This window comes from Bufo bufo, chromosome 4 (assembly GCF_905171765.1).
Source record: "Bufo bufo chromosome 4, aBufBuf1.1, whole genome shotgun sequence".
Taxonomy (NCBI): Eukaryota; Metazoa; Chordata; class Amphibia; order Anura; family Bufonidae; genus Bufo; species Bufo bufo.
In genome coordinates this window covers 346,813,626-346,829,374 of record NC_053392.1, presented here as the reverse complement: position 1 = coordinate 346,829,374, position 15,749 = coordinate 346,813,626, and the positions used below count along the sequence as shown (strand labels likewise).

Here is a 15,749-nt window from a genome sequence, read left to right as displayed (position 1 = left end):
TGCAGAACCATTCACTTCAATGGGGCTGCAAAAAAACAGAAATTACTCCGTGTTTATTCTGTGTCCATATGTCCGTTCCGCAAAAATATAAAACATGTCCTATTATTGTCCGCATTACAGAGAAGGACAGGACTGTTCTATTATGGGCCGGCTGTTCTATTCCGCAAAATGTGTAACGCACGCAGCCGGTATCCGTGTTTTGCAAAACAACAATGGTCGTGTGCATGAGCCCCAAAACAGTACACAAAAGATGGGGAGGAGGGGGATGCAGCTGCAGTATATCTCTCCTTCAGTATGTGAGACTACATGCTATAAGAGAGCATCAGTGATCATCAATCTTCTGGGGCGGTTACCAACGATTTGATTCATGATACAGGCAAGCGGCACACGGTTGATGTCATCGCAGTGCTTGCCTGTACGGGCGCTCTCCCGATACAGCTTCTAGCTGTTTCTATTATTAGGGTCACCAGCGCAGAACTCCGATAGGATCTTCACAAGTGCTAGGCTGCTCCAAGATGCCCAGGAGCTGTTTAATTGGTTTCTATGGGGCAGCAGAGAGGAGGCTGGGATGGGAGATGGCATGCATGCACGCTTCCATGGTCCCAGCCACCACAGCACAGCTTAGGGAATGGAAGACTCTGCGCAAGCGCGGCCTCCGCTACAGTACTGCTGCGGTGGTTGTAACCCCTGACAATGAGCAATAAACAATAGGAAAGAAGAATTAGAAATAGGGAGATGCCAATCCTTTATTAATTCTACTAGACATTGTGAATGAATTACTAGCAGTCTGCAGTAAGGGTACAGAGGGTTGGCAACCAATTGGGGGCGTGTACCTGCACAGACTCACTCTATCCAGTCAGTGCTGTCATTTTCAGACTGTGCAGGTACACGCCCCCAACTGGTTACCTCCCCTCTGTACCCTTACTGCAGACTGCTAGTAAAAAGGAATGGCACAACATACAGACATAAGAATATATGTTCCAGAATCGTTATTTCATGGGGAATGCATAATGCTATTAAAACCAGCATGTCAGGAGTGGTGAAAGGTCCTCTTTAACCACTTAAGGACCACAGGTTTATACCCCCCTAAAGACCAGGCCCTTTTTTACAAATCGGCACTACACTACTTTCACCGTTTATTGCTCGGTCATGCAACTTACCACCCAAATGAATTTTACCTCCTTTTCTTCTCACTAATAGAGCTTTCATTTGGTGGTATTTCATTGCTGCTGACATTTTTACTTTTTTTGTTATTAATCGAAATTTAACGATTTTTTTGCAAAAAAATGACATTTTTCACTTTCAGTTGTAAAATTTTGCAAAAAAAAACGAGATCCATATAGAAATTTTTCTCTAAATTTATAGTTCTACATGTCTTTGATAAAAAAAAAATGTTTGGGTAAAAAAAAAATGGTTTGGGTAAAAGTTATAGCGTTTACAAACTATGGTACAAAAATGTGAATTTCCGCTTTTTGAAGCAGCTCTGACTTTCTGAGCACCTGTCATGTTTCCTGAGGTTCTACAATGGCCAGACAGTACAAACACCCCACAAATGACCCCATTTCGGAAAGTACACACCCTAAGGTATTCGCTGATGGGCATAGTGAGTTCATAGAACTTTTTATTTTTTGTCACAAGTTAGCGGAAAATGATGATTTTTTTTTTTTCTTACAAAGTCTCATATTCCACTAACTTGTGACAAAAAATAAAAACTTCCATGAACTCACTATGCCCATCAAGAAATACCTTGGGGTCTCTTCTTTCCAAAATGGGGTCACTTGTGGGGTAGTTATACTGCCCTGGCATTCTAGGGGCCCAAATGTGTGGTAAGGAGTTTGAAATCAAATTCTGTAAAAAATGACCTGTGAAATCCGAAATGTGCTCTTTGGAATATGGGCCCCTTTGCCCACCTAGGCTGCAAAAAAGTGTCACACATCTGGTATCTCTGTATTCAGGAGAAGTTGAGGAATGTGTTTTGGGGTGTCTTTTTACATATACCCATGCTGGGTGAGATAAATATCTTGGTCAAATGCCAACTTTGTATAAAAAAATGGGAAAAGTTGTCTTTTGCCAAGATATTTCTCTCACCCAGCATGGGTATATGTAAAATGACACCCCAAAACACATTCCCCACCTTCTCCTGAGTACGGCAATACCAGATGTGTGACACTTTTTTGCAGCCTAGGTGGGCAAAGGGGCCCATATTCCAAAGAGCACCTTTCGGATTTCACAGGTCATTTTTTACAGAATTTGATTTCAAACTCCTTACCACACATTCAGGCCCCTAGAATGCCAGGGCAGTATAACTACCCCACAAGTGACCCCATTTTGGAAAGAAGACACCCCAAGGTATTCCGTGAGGGGCATGGCAAGTTCCTAGAATTTTTTTTTTTTTGTCACAAGTTAGTGGAAAATGATGATTTTTTTTTTTTGATTTTTTTTTCATACAAAGTCTCATATTCCACTAACTTGTGACAAAAAATAAAAACTTCCATGAACTCACTATGCCCATCAGCGAATACCTTGGGGTCTCTTCTTTCCAAAATGGGGTCACTTGTGGGGTAGTTATACTGCCCTGGCATTCTAGGGGCCCAAATGTGTGGTAAGGAGTTTGAAATCAAATTCTGTAAAAAATGACCTGTGAAATCCGAAAGGTGCTCTTTGGAATATGGGCCCCTTTGCCCACCTAGGCTGCAAAAAAGTGTCACACATCTGGTATCTCTGTATTCAGGAGAAGTTGAGGAATGTGTTTTGGGGTGTCTTTTCACATATACCCATGCTGGGTGAGATAAATATCTTGGTCAAATGCCAACTTTGTATAAAAAAATGGGAAAAGTTGTCTTTTGCCAAGATATTTCTCTCACCCAGCAGGGGTATATGTAAAATGACACCCCAAAACACATTCCCCACCTTCTCCTGAGTACGGAGATACCAGATGTGTGACACTTTTTTGCAGCCTAGGTGGGCAAAGGGGCCCATATTCCAAAGAGCACCTTTCGGATTTCACAGGTCATTTTTTACAGAATTTGATTTCAAACTCCTTACCACACATTTGGGCCCCTAGAATGCCAGGGCAGTATAACTACCCCACAAGTGACCCCATTTTGGAAAGAAGAGACCCCAAGGTATTCGCTGATGGGCATAGTGAGTTCATGGAAGTTTTTATTTTTTGTCACAAGTTAGTGGAATATGAGACTTTGTATGAAAAAAAAAAAAAATTATAAATCAGCATTTTCCACTAACTTGCGACAAAAAATAAAAAATTCTAGGAACTCGCCATGCCCCTCACGGAATACCTTGGGGTGTCTTCTTTCCAAAATGGGGTCACTTGTGGGGTAGTTATACTGCCCTGGCATTTTCCAGGGGCCCTAATGTGTGGTAAGTAGGTAAATGACCTGTGAAATCCTAAAGGTGCTCTTTGGAATATGGGCCCCTTTGCCCACCTAGGCTGCAAAAAAGTGTCACACATGTGGTATCGCCGTATTCAGGAGAAGTTGGGGAATGTGTTTTGGGGTGTCATTTTACATATACCCTTGCTGGGTGAGAGAAATATCTTGGCAAAAGACAACTTTTCCCATTTTTTTATACAAAGTTGGCATTTGACCAAGATATTTCTCTCACCCAGCATGGGTATATGTAAAATGACACCCCAAAACACATTCCCCAACTTCTCCTGAGTACGGCGATACCAGATGTGTGACACTTTTTTGCAGCCTAGATGCGCAAAGGTGCCCAAATTCCTTTTAGGAGGGCATTTTTAGACATTTGGATACCAGACTTCTTCTCACGCTTTGGGGCCCCTAGAATACCAGGGCAGTATAAATACCCCACATGTGACCCCATTTTGGAAAGAAGACACCCCAAGGTATTCAATGAGGGGCATGGCGAGTTCATAGAATTTTTTTTTTTTTGGCACAAGTTAGCGGAAATTGATATTTTTAATTTTTTTCTCACAAAGTCTCCCGTTCCGCTAACTTGGGACAAAAATTTCAATCTTTCATGGACTCAATATGCCCCTCACGGAATACCTGGGGGTGTCTTCTTTACGAAATGGGGTCACATGTGGGGTATTTATACTGCCCTGGCATTCTAGGGGCCCTAAAGCGTGAGAAGAAGTCTGGAATATAAATGTCTAAAAAAATTTACGCATTTGGTTTCCGTGAGGGGTATGGTGAGTTCATGTGAGATTTTATTTTTTGACACAAGTTAGTGGAATATGAGACTTTGTAAGAAAAAAAAAAAATAATAATTCCGCTAACTTGGGCCAAAAAAATGTCTGAATGGAGCCTTACAGGGGGGTGATCAATGACAGGGGGGGTGATCAATGACAGGGGGGGTGATCAATGACAGGGGGTTGATCAATGACAGGGGGGTGATCAGGGAGTCTATATGGGGTGATAACCACAGTCATTGATCACGCCCGTGTAAGGCTTCATTCAGACGTCCGTATGCGTTTTGCGGATCCGATCCATCTATCAGTGCATCCGTAAAAATCATGCGGACATCTGAATGGAGCTTTACAGGGGGGTAATCAATGACAGGGGGGTGATCAGGGAGTCTATATGGGGTGATCACCACAGTCATTGATCATGCCCCTGTAAGGCTTCATTCAGACGTCCGGATGCGTTTTGCGGATCCGATCCATCTATCAGTGGATCCGTAAAAATCATGCGGACGTCTGAATGGAGCTTTACAGGGGGGTAATCAATGACAGGGGGGAAATCAATGACAGGGGGGTGATCAGGGAGTCTATATGGGGTGATCACCACAGTCATTGATCACGCCCCTGTAAGGCTTCATTCAGACGTCCGGATGCGTTTTGCGGATCCGATCCATCTATCAGTGGATCCGTAAAAATCATGCAGACGTCTGAATGGAGCTTTACAGGGGGGTAATCAATGACAGGGGGGTAATCAATGACAGGGGGGTGATCAGGGAGTCTATATGGGGTGATCACCACAGTCATTGATCACGCCCCTGTAAGGCTTCATTCAGACGTCCGGATGCGTTTTGCGGATCCGATCCATCTATCAGTGCATCCGTAAAAATCATGCGGACATCTGAATGGAGCTTTACAGGGGGGTAATCAATGACAGGGGGGTGATCACCACAGTCATTGATCATGCCCCTGTAAGGCTTCATTCAGACGTCCGGATGCGTTTTGCGGATCCGATCCATCTATCAGTGCATCCGTAAAAATCATGCGGACATCTGAATGGAGCTTTACAGGGGGGTGATCAGGGAGTCTATATGGGGTGATCACCACAGTCATTGATCATGCCCCTGTAAGGCTTCATTCAGACGTCCGGATGCGTTTTGCGGATCCGATCCATCTATCAGTGGATCCGTAAAAATCATGCGGACGTCTGAATGGAGCTTTACAGGGGGGTAATCAATGACAGGGGGGTAATCAATGACAGGGGGGTGATCAGGGAGTCTATATGGGGTGATCAGGGGCTAATAAGGGGTTAATAAGTGACGGGGGGGGGGTGTAGTGTAGTGTAGTGGTGCTTGGTGCTACTTTACTGAGCTACCTGTGTCCTCTGGTGGTCGATCCAAACAAAGGGGACCACCAGAGGACCAGGTAGCAGGTATATTAGACGCTGTTATCAAAACAGCGTCTAATATACCTGTTAGGGGTTAAAAAAACACATCTCCAGCCTGCCAGCGAACGATCGCCGCTGGCAGGCTGGAGATCAACTCTCTTACCTTCCGTTCCTGTGAGCGCGCGCGCCTGTGTGCGCGCGTTCACAGGAAATCTCGGCTCACGCGAGATGACGCCTATTGGCGTTAGCGTAGCCTGGGGGAGCCGCCGCAATGACGCCTTTCGGCGTTAGCGTGGCGGCAAGTGGTTAAGGCAGTGCTGGAAAATAATGGTGGCAACACAAAATATTGACACTTTGGGCACAATTTGGCCATTTTCACTTAGGGGTGTACTCACTTTTGTTGCCAACAGTTTAGACATTAATGGCTGTGTGTTGAGTTATTTTGAGGGCACACCACTGTTATACAAGCTGTACACCGACTACTTTACATTGTATCAAAGTGTCATATCTTCAGTGTTGACCCATGAAAAGATATAATAAAATGATTACAAAAAAGTGTACTCACTTTTGTGAGATACTGTATACACTCACCTAAAGAATTATTAGGAACACCATACTAATACGGTGTTGGACCCCCTTTTGCCTTCAGAACCGCCTTAATTCTACGTGGCATTGATTCAACAAGGTGCTGATAGCATTCTTTAGAAATGTTGGCCCATATTGATAGGATAGCATCTTGCAGTTGATGGGAGATTTGAGGGATGCACATCCAGGGCACGAAGCTCCCGTTCCACCACATTCCAAAGATGCTCTATTGGGTTGAGATCTGGTGACTGTGGGGGCCATTTTAGTACAGTGAACTCATTGTCATGTTCAAGAAACCAATTTGAAATGATTCGACCTCTGTGACATGGTGCATTATCCTGCTGGAATTAGCCATCAGAGGATGGGTACATGGTGGTCATGAAGGGATAGGCATGGTCAGAAACAATGCTCAGGTAGCCCGTGGCATTTAAACGATGCCCAATTGGCACTAAGGGGCCTAAAGTGTGCCCAGAAAACATCCCCCACACCATTACACCACCACCACCAGCCTGCACAGTGGTAACAAGGCATGATGGATACATGTTCTCATTCTGTTTACGCCAAATTCGGACTCTACCATTTGAATGTCTCAACAGAAATCGAGACTCATCAGACCAGGCAACATTTTTCCAGTCTTCAACAGTCCAATTTTGGTGAGCTCGTGCAAATTGTAGCCTCTTTTTCCTATTTGTAGTGGAGATGAGTGGTACCCGGTGGGGTCTTCTGCTGTTGTAGCCCATCCGCCTCAAGGTTGTGCGTGTTGTGGCTTCACAAATGCTTCGCTGCATACCTCGGTTGTAACGAGTGGTTATTTCAGTCAACGTTGCTCTTCTATCAGCTTGAATCAGTCGGCCCATTCTCCTCTGACTTCTAGCATCCACAAGGCATTTTTGCCCACAGGACTGCCGCATACTGGATGTTTTTCCCTTTTCACACCATTCTTTGTAAACCCTAGAAATGGTTGTGCGTGAAAATCCCAGTAACTGAGCAGATTGTGAAATACTCAGACCGGCCCGTCTGGCACCAACAACCATGCCACGCTCAAAATTGCTTAAATCACCTTTATTTCCCATTCTGACATTCAGTTTGGAGTTCAGGAGATTGTCTTGACCAGGACCACCCCCCTAAATGCATTGAAGCAACTGCCATGTGATTGGTTGACTAGATAATTGCATTAATGAGAAATAGAACAGGTGTTCCTAATAATTCTTTAGGTGAGTGTATATAATTAAAGTAATATTTAAATATTTTCATTTACTTAATTCCCAGAGAACTCCTTTAAGGCTGGTCTCACACTAGTGTTTGACATCTCCAGCAGGCTGTTCCGGCAGGGAGCAGCTTATCTGAGATGTCTGGATCCTGCATTGATCCAATACCCACCGGCCCCATTCACTATAATTGGGACCGGTGGAGATCCAGCCACAGCCCGGTAAACATGCCAAGAATTGGCTGGATGAAAACCGCTGAGTGAACCGTTTAGAGGCCAGAACAGCCTGCCGGATCTAAAAGCGCTATTGTGAAACTAGCCTAAAAGGTATCTGTTAGCAGAATTGTACCTATGAAACTGGCAGATCTTGACAAATATGGGTCCCAGAGGTGGGACCTGCAAATATAGATGTGGACTAGGATGTCATCCACTTTCCTGAACAATTAATGCTGATGGCTCATCTCGCTGATGACATATTGCTAGGATATGCCATAAATGTCAGATAGATGCGGGTCCCACTGTTCCTATTGTTGTGGAAATTTTATTCTTAGGATGTGGGTGTGTTTTTATAGATTGTCATCTGTCTCCCTGTGTCGGATTTAACCGAGGAACGCTCTAGCAGAGGGTACTTGGGTTGAATCGGGACCAGTGGTAAAACCGTCAGTATGAAAACCTTCTCACGGGCTTGGAGTCGTGTTCTCAGTGTGTAGGGGGGCGTTTGCTGGTTTGTGAGCACTAAGTGCAAGCACTGGGCTTCTTCCCTTCAAATGTCTATACACATTAGAGAAGTGAAGTCTGCATAACGAGAGATACATATTATACCTCTGCTGCTATCCCTTTCTGGATACATATCTGCTTTTAAGACATGCATATCTGCCTTGTCGGTATACTCGTACCGTATACTGACAATAGCCGTAGCAATGTCTCGCAGATAATCTCAAACCTATAAGAACCAGTAGAATGATCTTCACTAGATACTGGTCGCTTTGAGCAGTATTGAATGGGGTCCATGCTGACAGTGATGGGGGGTGGGCGGTCACCTGGCTGATGAGACAATGGACTGACATGTACCTGAACTATCTCATCTTCCTGTGTCATCACTTCCTGTATCCTTGTTACATGAAGTAAGTGGTCAGGTGATGGGCCAGCCCCTTTCTATTGTTACTGTGACTAAATAAAAGGTGAGCAGAATGTGGAGGAGGGGCAGTGCTCAGCAAGAATTCAAGATGGTAACACCTTTGTCTGACTGCGGTTGAGGGATTTACCTGTCCTTACACAAAGTTTGATGCAAACGGATTTCAACTACAAATATTTCTATAACACGATCATCAGAACATGGCTGATAAAGTGAACAGAGAGCAGTCATACACGTGACCAGCCATCAGTCACTGCTATGGGAATGTGAATGGAGAGGTGGGTGTGCACTCTACATGGTGCACTCTCCATTCACCACTATGGAAGCCGAGAGGCATGGAGAAGGTGAGCTTTTTTTTTTTCTCTCTGGCAGTGAAGCTCTCCGCTGCGACAGGAGCGCTCACAGCCAGGGAGAAGGAGACGTCCATTGAGAAACACAAAAGTCTCCTACTCCCTGTACCGATTGTATGAATTTACATACCAGCGGAAAAACGGGAGCACCGCATACAGAAAATATGTAATATGCCATAAGTATGTCCCACAGAATCCACTAGTTATATTATTTAGCTATGTGGGGAAGGGGGGGGGGGGGGGGGGTCCGAACTGATACATTTGTAATACAGGTGCTAAAAATGTTTGTGTCACAGGTGCAGTATTCAGTCCGGGCAATACTGCAACCACATGGAAAGTCTTTCACGGACTGAATACGCTCATGTAAAAATGCCCTACATGACAGACTTGTTACAATGGCCCTCTGTATCCCAGAACAAACGCATGCAGCGTTGTATAGAGAACGTCAGTGAGATTCCCTGAGGGATAGTGACCGGATGTTCTAGCAACTGGCACAAACAAATGGATTCTTTCTAGGAATGAGTGAACTTTTGTTTTCAAGTTCGGGTTATCCAAGAATTTGGTTATGGATTCCGCTACCACAGACCATAAGTTATGGTTCGTGGTAGCGGGATCCATAACGGAATTCTTAGATAGTCTCAACCTTGTACGCCGAACTAGAAAATAGAAGTTCGCTCAACGCTAATTATATCCATTAATATCAACTAATGATGTGACATCAGTAACAGTAATATATCTATCTCTATATATAAAGAACAATACAGTTCAATCAAGTGATATGTTTGTATTGTCTGCGGTTATTGCATTTGGCTTTAGAGAAACGGTGAATACAAGCGAGCTAATGTCCCGTATGCAGACATTACACTGCTCGGCATCGTTCTTTTCACAATCTGCAGACGATCCGTTCCTTGGAGCACTAATCAGCCAACCACATCATGGCCGCCGCATGTTCCGTACGTCGGCTCTCACATTTTACGTCACTCGTGGGCGGTGCTTCCCGCAGCAGTATCACCCCAGAGCAAAGAGGGTTCCGAACGCTGGCTCGGGAATTCTACGTCAGTTGTGGGCGGGGCTTTCCTCAGCTGTACTGCCGCTCTGCAAACTTGGAGGAAAAAGAAACTGGAAAGTGAAAGGGACTTCACCTACCTGTCAGAGCTGTGGGCACGTAAGGAGGGGAAGGGGCTGTGTGATTGTGAATGATAGGAAACCTTATGGAATGCTGGACACAGTGCATGTGAAGTCTGTAGTGGCCACCCAGGAGCATGTATAATCTAAAGTCTGGACTAGCCTGGCATGACAGAGGTTGCTTCATCCCCTCAGGGCACTAGTATGGGAGCTCTGACTGTATAGGCTAACAGGAGGGCGCATTCATTCAGATTATTATTAGACGCATGTTCTATATGGTTCAGTTCACACTGGTGGTAGTGTCTGAGCCAGAGAACAGATCTGTCATAGACATCGTGGATCCTTTAGAAACAGAACTTATGATGTCACCGTTGGGATCAGAACTTTTTTTTTTTTTTAAGTATAACATTTTTTATTTTAGACCAATTGGTGTCTTGTTGACATTTTTAATTATCTTGGATAACCCCTTAAGAGGGACTTGTACATTACTCCCTATGGACATACACTATACTAAGAAAAGTATTGTGACACCACTGTTAATCATTGAATTCAGGTGTTTTGTTCAGTCTCATTGCCACAGATGTACAAAATTCAGCTCCTAGCTTCCATGCAGTCTGCCTTTACAAATGGATCATCTTAAAGATTGCACTGAATTCCAGTGTGGCCTTGCCAATGTTTCAATAAGCCATTTTATGATTCAATGTCTTGCCTCCTAGATATTCCATGATCACGGGGAAGCCTTTTAGAAGAAAGTGGCAGACAGGTATGGTTGCAGACTATGTTTGCAGAGTGCTGAGGCATATGATGCATAAAAGTGGATGCAAGCCTTTCAGCAGCTGGATGCAAGCCTTTCATGACCAGGCATAATGCCAAACATCAGATGGAGTTGTATAAAAGAGACCACCACTGTACTCTGGAGCAGTGGAAACATGATCTGTGGAGCAGTGCTCCCCAACTCCAGTCCCCAGGGCCCACCTACCAGCCACGATTTGAGAATACCCCAACTAATGAATACCTGTGGTAAGTCCTGATGCACTGACAATCACAATATCACCTGCCCAATACAAACTAAATTGCGAAAACATGACCAGCAGGTGGGCCCTGAGGACTGGAGCTGAGGAACACCGTTGTGGAGTGATGGATCATGTTTCTTTATCTGGCAATCTGATGGGCAAATCTGATTTGGTGAAAAAAAAATTACCAAAAACCAGCTGTATGGGATCAGAACCTTATTTATGGCCAAGAACAGGACACTCCCAGCAGAATTAAAGGGACACCGTCACCTGCATTTCAGTAGTGTTGAGCGAACTCGTGTTTTAAGTTCTGCGTCCAAAGTTCGGGTTATCGAAGAATCCCGTTATGGATTCCGCTACCACGGATCATAACGGAATTTGGAATCCATAACGGGGTTCTTCGATAACCCGAACTTTGGACGCAGAGCTTAAAACACGAGTTCGCTCAACACTATTACTGAGCTATTAACATTATATACTAGTATTACCGCCCTGTGTCTTGTCATTTGTCTATAAAATCGCTTTAATATGCTAATTACCTCAATAAGGAGCCCAAGGGGCTGTCCCTCTGGCCGTTGGAGCCCAGCCGCGCGCATTATCTTGGAGCCCAGCACTGCCCCACTGCTAATTTTTTCACTGCTCTTTGCCGACGTAATGTGTTTGTTGTGCCCGAAATCTCGCACATTTCCGGGTCGAGCGAAGCTGGCTCTGTGAGGCCGTCCACGGCGCATGCGCAAGATTTCAGGCGCAACAAACACCTTACGTCGGCGATGAGCAGTGAATAAATTAGCAGTGGGGCGCGGCTGGGCTCCAACGGCCGAAGGGACAGCCCCTTGGACTCCTTATTGAGGTAATTAGAATATTAATAAAAGCGATTTTATAGACAAATTACAAGACACAGGGCGGTAATACTAGTATATTGTAATATAAATCGTGGAGACTGATGTGGTGGTGTTAATAGCTCAGTAAGTGAAATCCAGGTGACAGTGTCCCTTTAAGGGTGAAAAGGTAGTTTGTTCACTTTCCACTGCTGGGAGCCATTCCTGTTAAAGAATAGCTGCCTATACACTAGCCATCTATGAGGGCCGTATGGTGAACGACTTTTCTGATTGGTCTGACATGGTTTTGAATTAAAGGGATTTTCCCATGAAAAATATTATACAGTTTTCAAACCAGCACCTGGATCTGAATACTTTTGTAATTGGCTGTTATTAGAAATTTAGCATAGCCACTGAGTTATTCAATAAAATGTATCTGTATAGCGCCACCTGCTGTTTTATTTTTATTATATATTTTTTATTTGTTTGATCAGCGCACATGCTCAGTTTCATCCTTCAACTGCCTTCTGAGCTGTGATGGGAAGAGCATGGACACGCCCCATGAGCTGTGATAGGGAGTCTGAGTCCTGGGACCCCGCTCTGTGAGTGCCATGGCCTCTTCCTAGGCCATGTGACATCACTGTACATCGGTCACACGACCTAGTTGCAGCTCGCCGCCTTAGATAGTACAGCAGCTGTGCTTGGTATTGCAGCTCAGCCCCAATTACTTCAATACCAAGCACAGCGGCTGTACTATGTATGGCGGCGAGCTGCTGGGAGCCAGGGCTAGATTGGCCATAGACCTTACAGGGAAATTTCCCGGTGTGCCGATGCCCAGGGGGGCGCCTGAGCCCTCCTCATGGCCGGACAGTGGAAGTTTCTGGGGATGTATTTTGTGTTGGGCTGTGGTATTTGGCTCTGTCGGTGTGGTATAATGTGTCACAACATGGTATTGCTGACCCTGCTTTCCATCAATTTGGACCGAACTACAAAGCTGGGCCACTTTTTTAGAATTTTTTCCAGGGCTACTTTAAGTTCCCAGTCTGCCCCTGCTGGGAGCCCCCTGGTCCGGCTGATTGATGGGGATGCTGGGACTTGGACCCCACTGGTGTGATAATGATAACCTATCCTGAGGATAGGTCATCATTATCATTTCCTGGATAGCCCCTTTAGGGTCCATTCACACGTCCGTGTGTGTGGATCCGCAAAACACGGACATCGACGATGTGCGTTCCGCATTTTGCGGTCAGCACATCGCCGGCACTGAATAGAAAATGCATATTCTTGTCCGCAATTGTGGACAAGAATAGGACATGTTCTATATTTTTCGGGATCAGAATTGCGGACCCGGAAGTGCGGATCCGCAATTCCGTATCCGGGCAGCACTTCATACTGCCCCATAGAAAAGCGGAACGAAATTGCGGACGTGTGAATGGACCCTTAAACAAAAACCATAAAATCCTGCAGTTTTCGCACTGACCACTAGGCCTAATAATAGGCGTCACTTCTTGGTCTGTACAGCCTGTAATGATATCACTTCTGTGTACAGATAAGACAGGATCCACCATTCACAGTAGGTGATTGCCTGAGTTGATCTATTCTTCCCTTGCGCAGGTCACAGAGCATGTCTAGAGAACCCTCCCATAGAAGTCACTGAGGTCACCTCCTGACCATTGTGTCTATGGCCCATGGTAAATGCTCTGTAAATGCTGTAAAGAGTAGCTCAGGCAAGATGGCCGCCCCCATATTCATGTCCAGGAAATGGAATAAAAACAGATAAGAAAATAAGATTTCTTTTCTTACTTAGATACCACATTGGTTAAATCAGTTATCCATCTATCTATCTATCTTCTCATCTATCTATCTTCTCATCTATCTATCTTCTCATCTATCTATCTATCTATCTATCTATCTATCTATCTATCTATCTATCTATCTATCTATCTATCTATCTATCTATCTATCTATCTTCTCATCTATCTTCTCATCTATCTATCTATCTATCTTCTCATCTATCTTCTCATCTATCTATCTATCTATCTATCTTCTCATCTATCTATCTATCTATCTATCTTCTCATCTATCTATCTATCTATCTTCTCATCTATCTATCTATCTTCTCATCTATCTATCTATCTTCTCATCTATCTATCTATCTTCTCATCTATCTATCTATCTTCTCATCTATCTATCTATCTTCTCATCTATCTATCTATCTTCTCATCTATCTATCTATCTATCTTCTCATCTATCTATCTATCTATCTTCTCATCTATCTATCTATCTATCTTCTCATCTATCTATCTATCTTCTCATCTATCTATCTATCTTCTCATCTATCTATCTAGTCCTTTGTTATTCTGCATATTAACATTTACTGTCTTTTGTCAGACTTATCTATTGCATGTGGACTGGAAGAGTAGCTCCAACATGCTGGTGTGTGACATATGCACACAGGAAGTGTCCTCTGAAGATGACATGAAGAGCCATTTGCTTTTAGCACACATGGAACAAGACTGTTGGTGTCCTTTCTGTACACTTGCTGGTCTCACATATGATGAACTGAGCCACCACATTCAAACAGCTCATGCAGACACCTTGGAGCCATGGTGTAGTGATGAGGAGCAGTCTAAGGATGCCCATGATGGTCCAACCTTTTCCAGCAGCAGCTCCATCAGTACACCAGACAAAGATCTTGGAACAGGACACCACATAAAGACTCCTGAAAAACGTTGGGTTCCTCTAGACGTAGAGCTGAATACCAAGAAATCACAAAGCAGCTGTAAAGAAGCGGATGTCCCCAAGAACGCTAAGACTCTCCATGCAATTCCAGCATCAGAAGCCTCTGGACTTGATAGTGATCCACCTACGGCATGTGCATCCCCCATTGCTGGCAGTGAAGACCTTGTTATTGAGTGCCCCTTTTGCAGTGAAACTAAAAACTCTATAGACAAACTTGAACTACACGTGAGAAGGGAACATGCAGATCTCTTGACGTCACCCACTAAAGGCTAGTTTATTATATGTCTTGTGTGATAACCTTATAGGGGTTTTGCAAAATAATTTTTTTTAATAGGCACAGAACAGGGGGCTGTATAACATGAATCAAAAGACCCTTATTCACTTTTTTTTAGTGTCCAGCTGCTACAGTTCTTCCACTGGTCCTGCAATGATGACGTTATGTCCGAAGTTAACGTGACTACTGCTGCCAATTACTGGCCTCAGCTCTCACGTGCCATTCATGCACATGTTTGTGCTGAGTAGGAATGAGCAAACCTGAACTTTGCGAGTTCAGGTAACCAGACTTTTTCACTAAAGTTCGGGCGATTTATGAATTACTTTATTATTTTCTGTTATAACATGGTTATATCAGAAAATAATGTAATTCTTAAGACGGAATGCAAAAGGGAAACCTTTAGAGGCATTCCACTTTGCATTTTGTCATAATAGAAGTCTATGGGAGCATAACAGATCCGTTATGATCCCATAGATTTCCATTATGATGGAATGCCTCTAAAGGTTTCCATTTTGCAATCCGTCTTAAAGGGTTTCTGTCACCAGAATTATCCCTATTAGGCCGAATGCACACGGCCGTGTTCCGCGGCCGAGAGCGGTCCGTGGTATGCCGGGCTGGATTCCTGTTCAGAGCAGGAGCGCACGGCGTCATTGGTTGCTATGACGCCGTGCACTTCATGCCGCCACTGCACTACAGTAATACACTTGTATAGTGTATTACTGTAGTGCGGCGGCGACATGAAGCGTACGGCGTCATAGCAACCAATGACGCCGTGCGCTCCTGCTCTGAACAGGAATCCAGCCCGGCATACCACGGACCGCTCTCGGCCGCGGAACACTGCCGTGCATTCGGCCTTAAACTGTCTGACATTAAAGATTTGTGCTAATGTCAGCATAACCTAACTCTGCTATTCTTGTGTTTATTCATGCCCCCGTTACTGCACAATTCTAACTT

General features: G+C 44.4%; 1 protein-coding gene across 2 annotated transcripts in view; it reads left to right on the top strand.

Annotated features, from left to right (window-relative positions):
* The first annotated feature begins 9,893 nt into the window (after positions 1–9,893).
* Positions 9,894–15,749, top strand: part of ZUP1 (zinc finger containing ubiquitin peptidase 1) — a 74,954-nt gene continuing 69,098 nt past the window's right edge. Inside the window, exons 1-2 of one of the 2 annotated variants that reach the window (XM_040428910.1) lie at positions 9,894–9,988; positions 14,171–14,789. In XM_040428910.1, the coding sequence (XP_040284844.1) occupies positions 14,210–14,789 (580 nt within the window). In that variant the 5' untranslated portion in view covers positions 9,894–9,988; positions 14,171–14,209. Of the gene's footprint in view, positions 10,063–14,170; positions 14,790–15,749 lie in introns of both variants that reach the window. The other variant, XM_040428909.1, reaches the window with a different exon arrangement.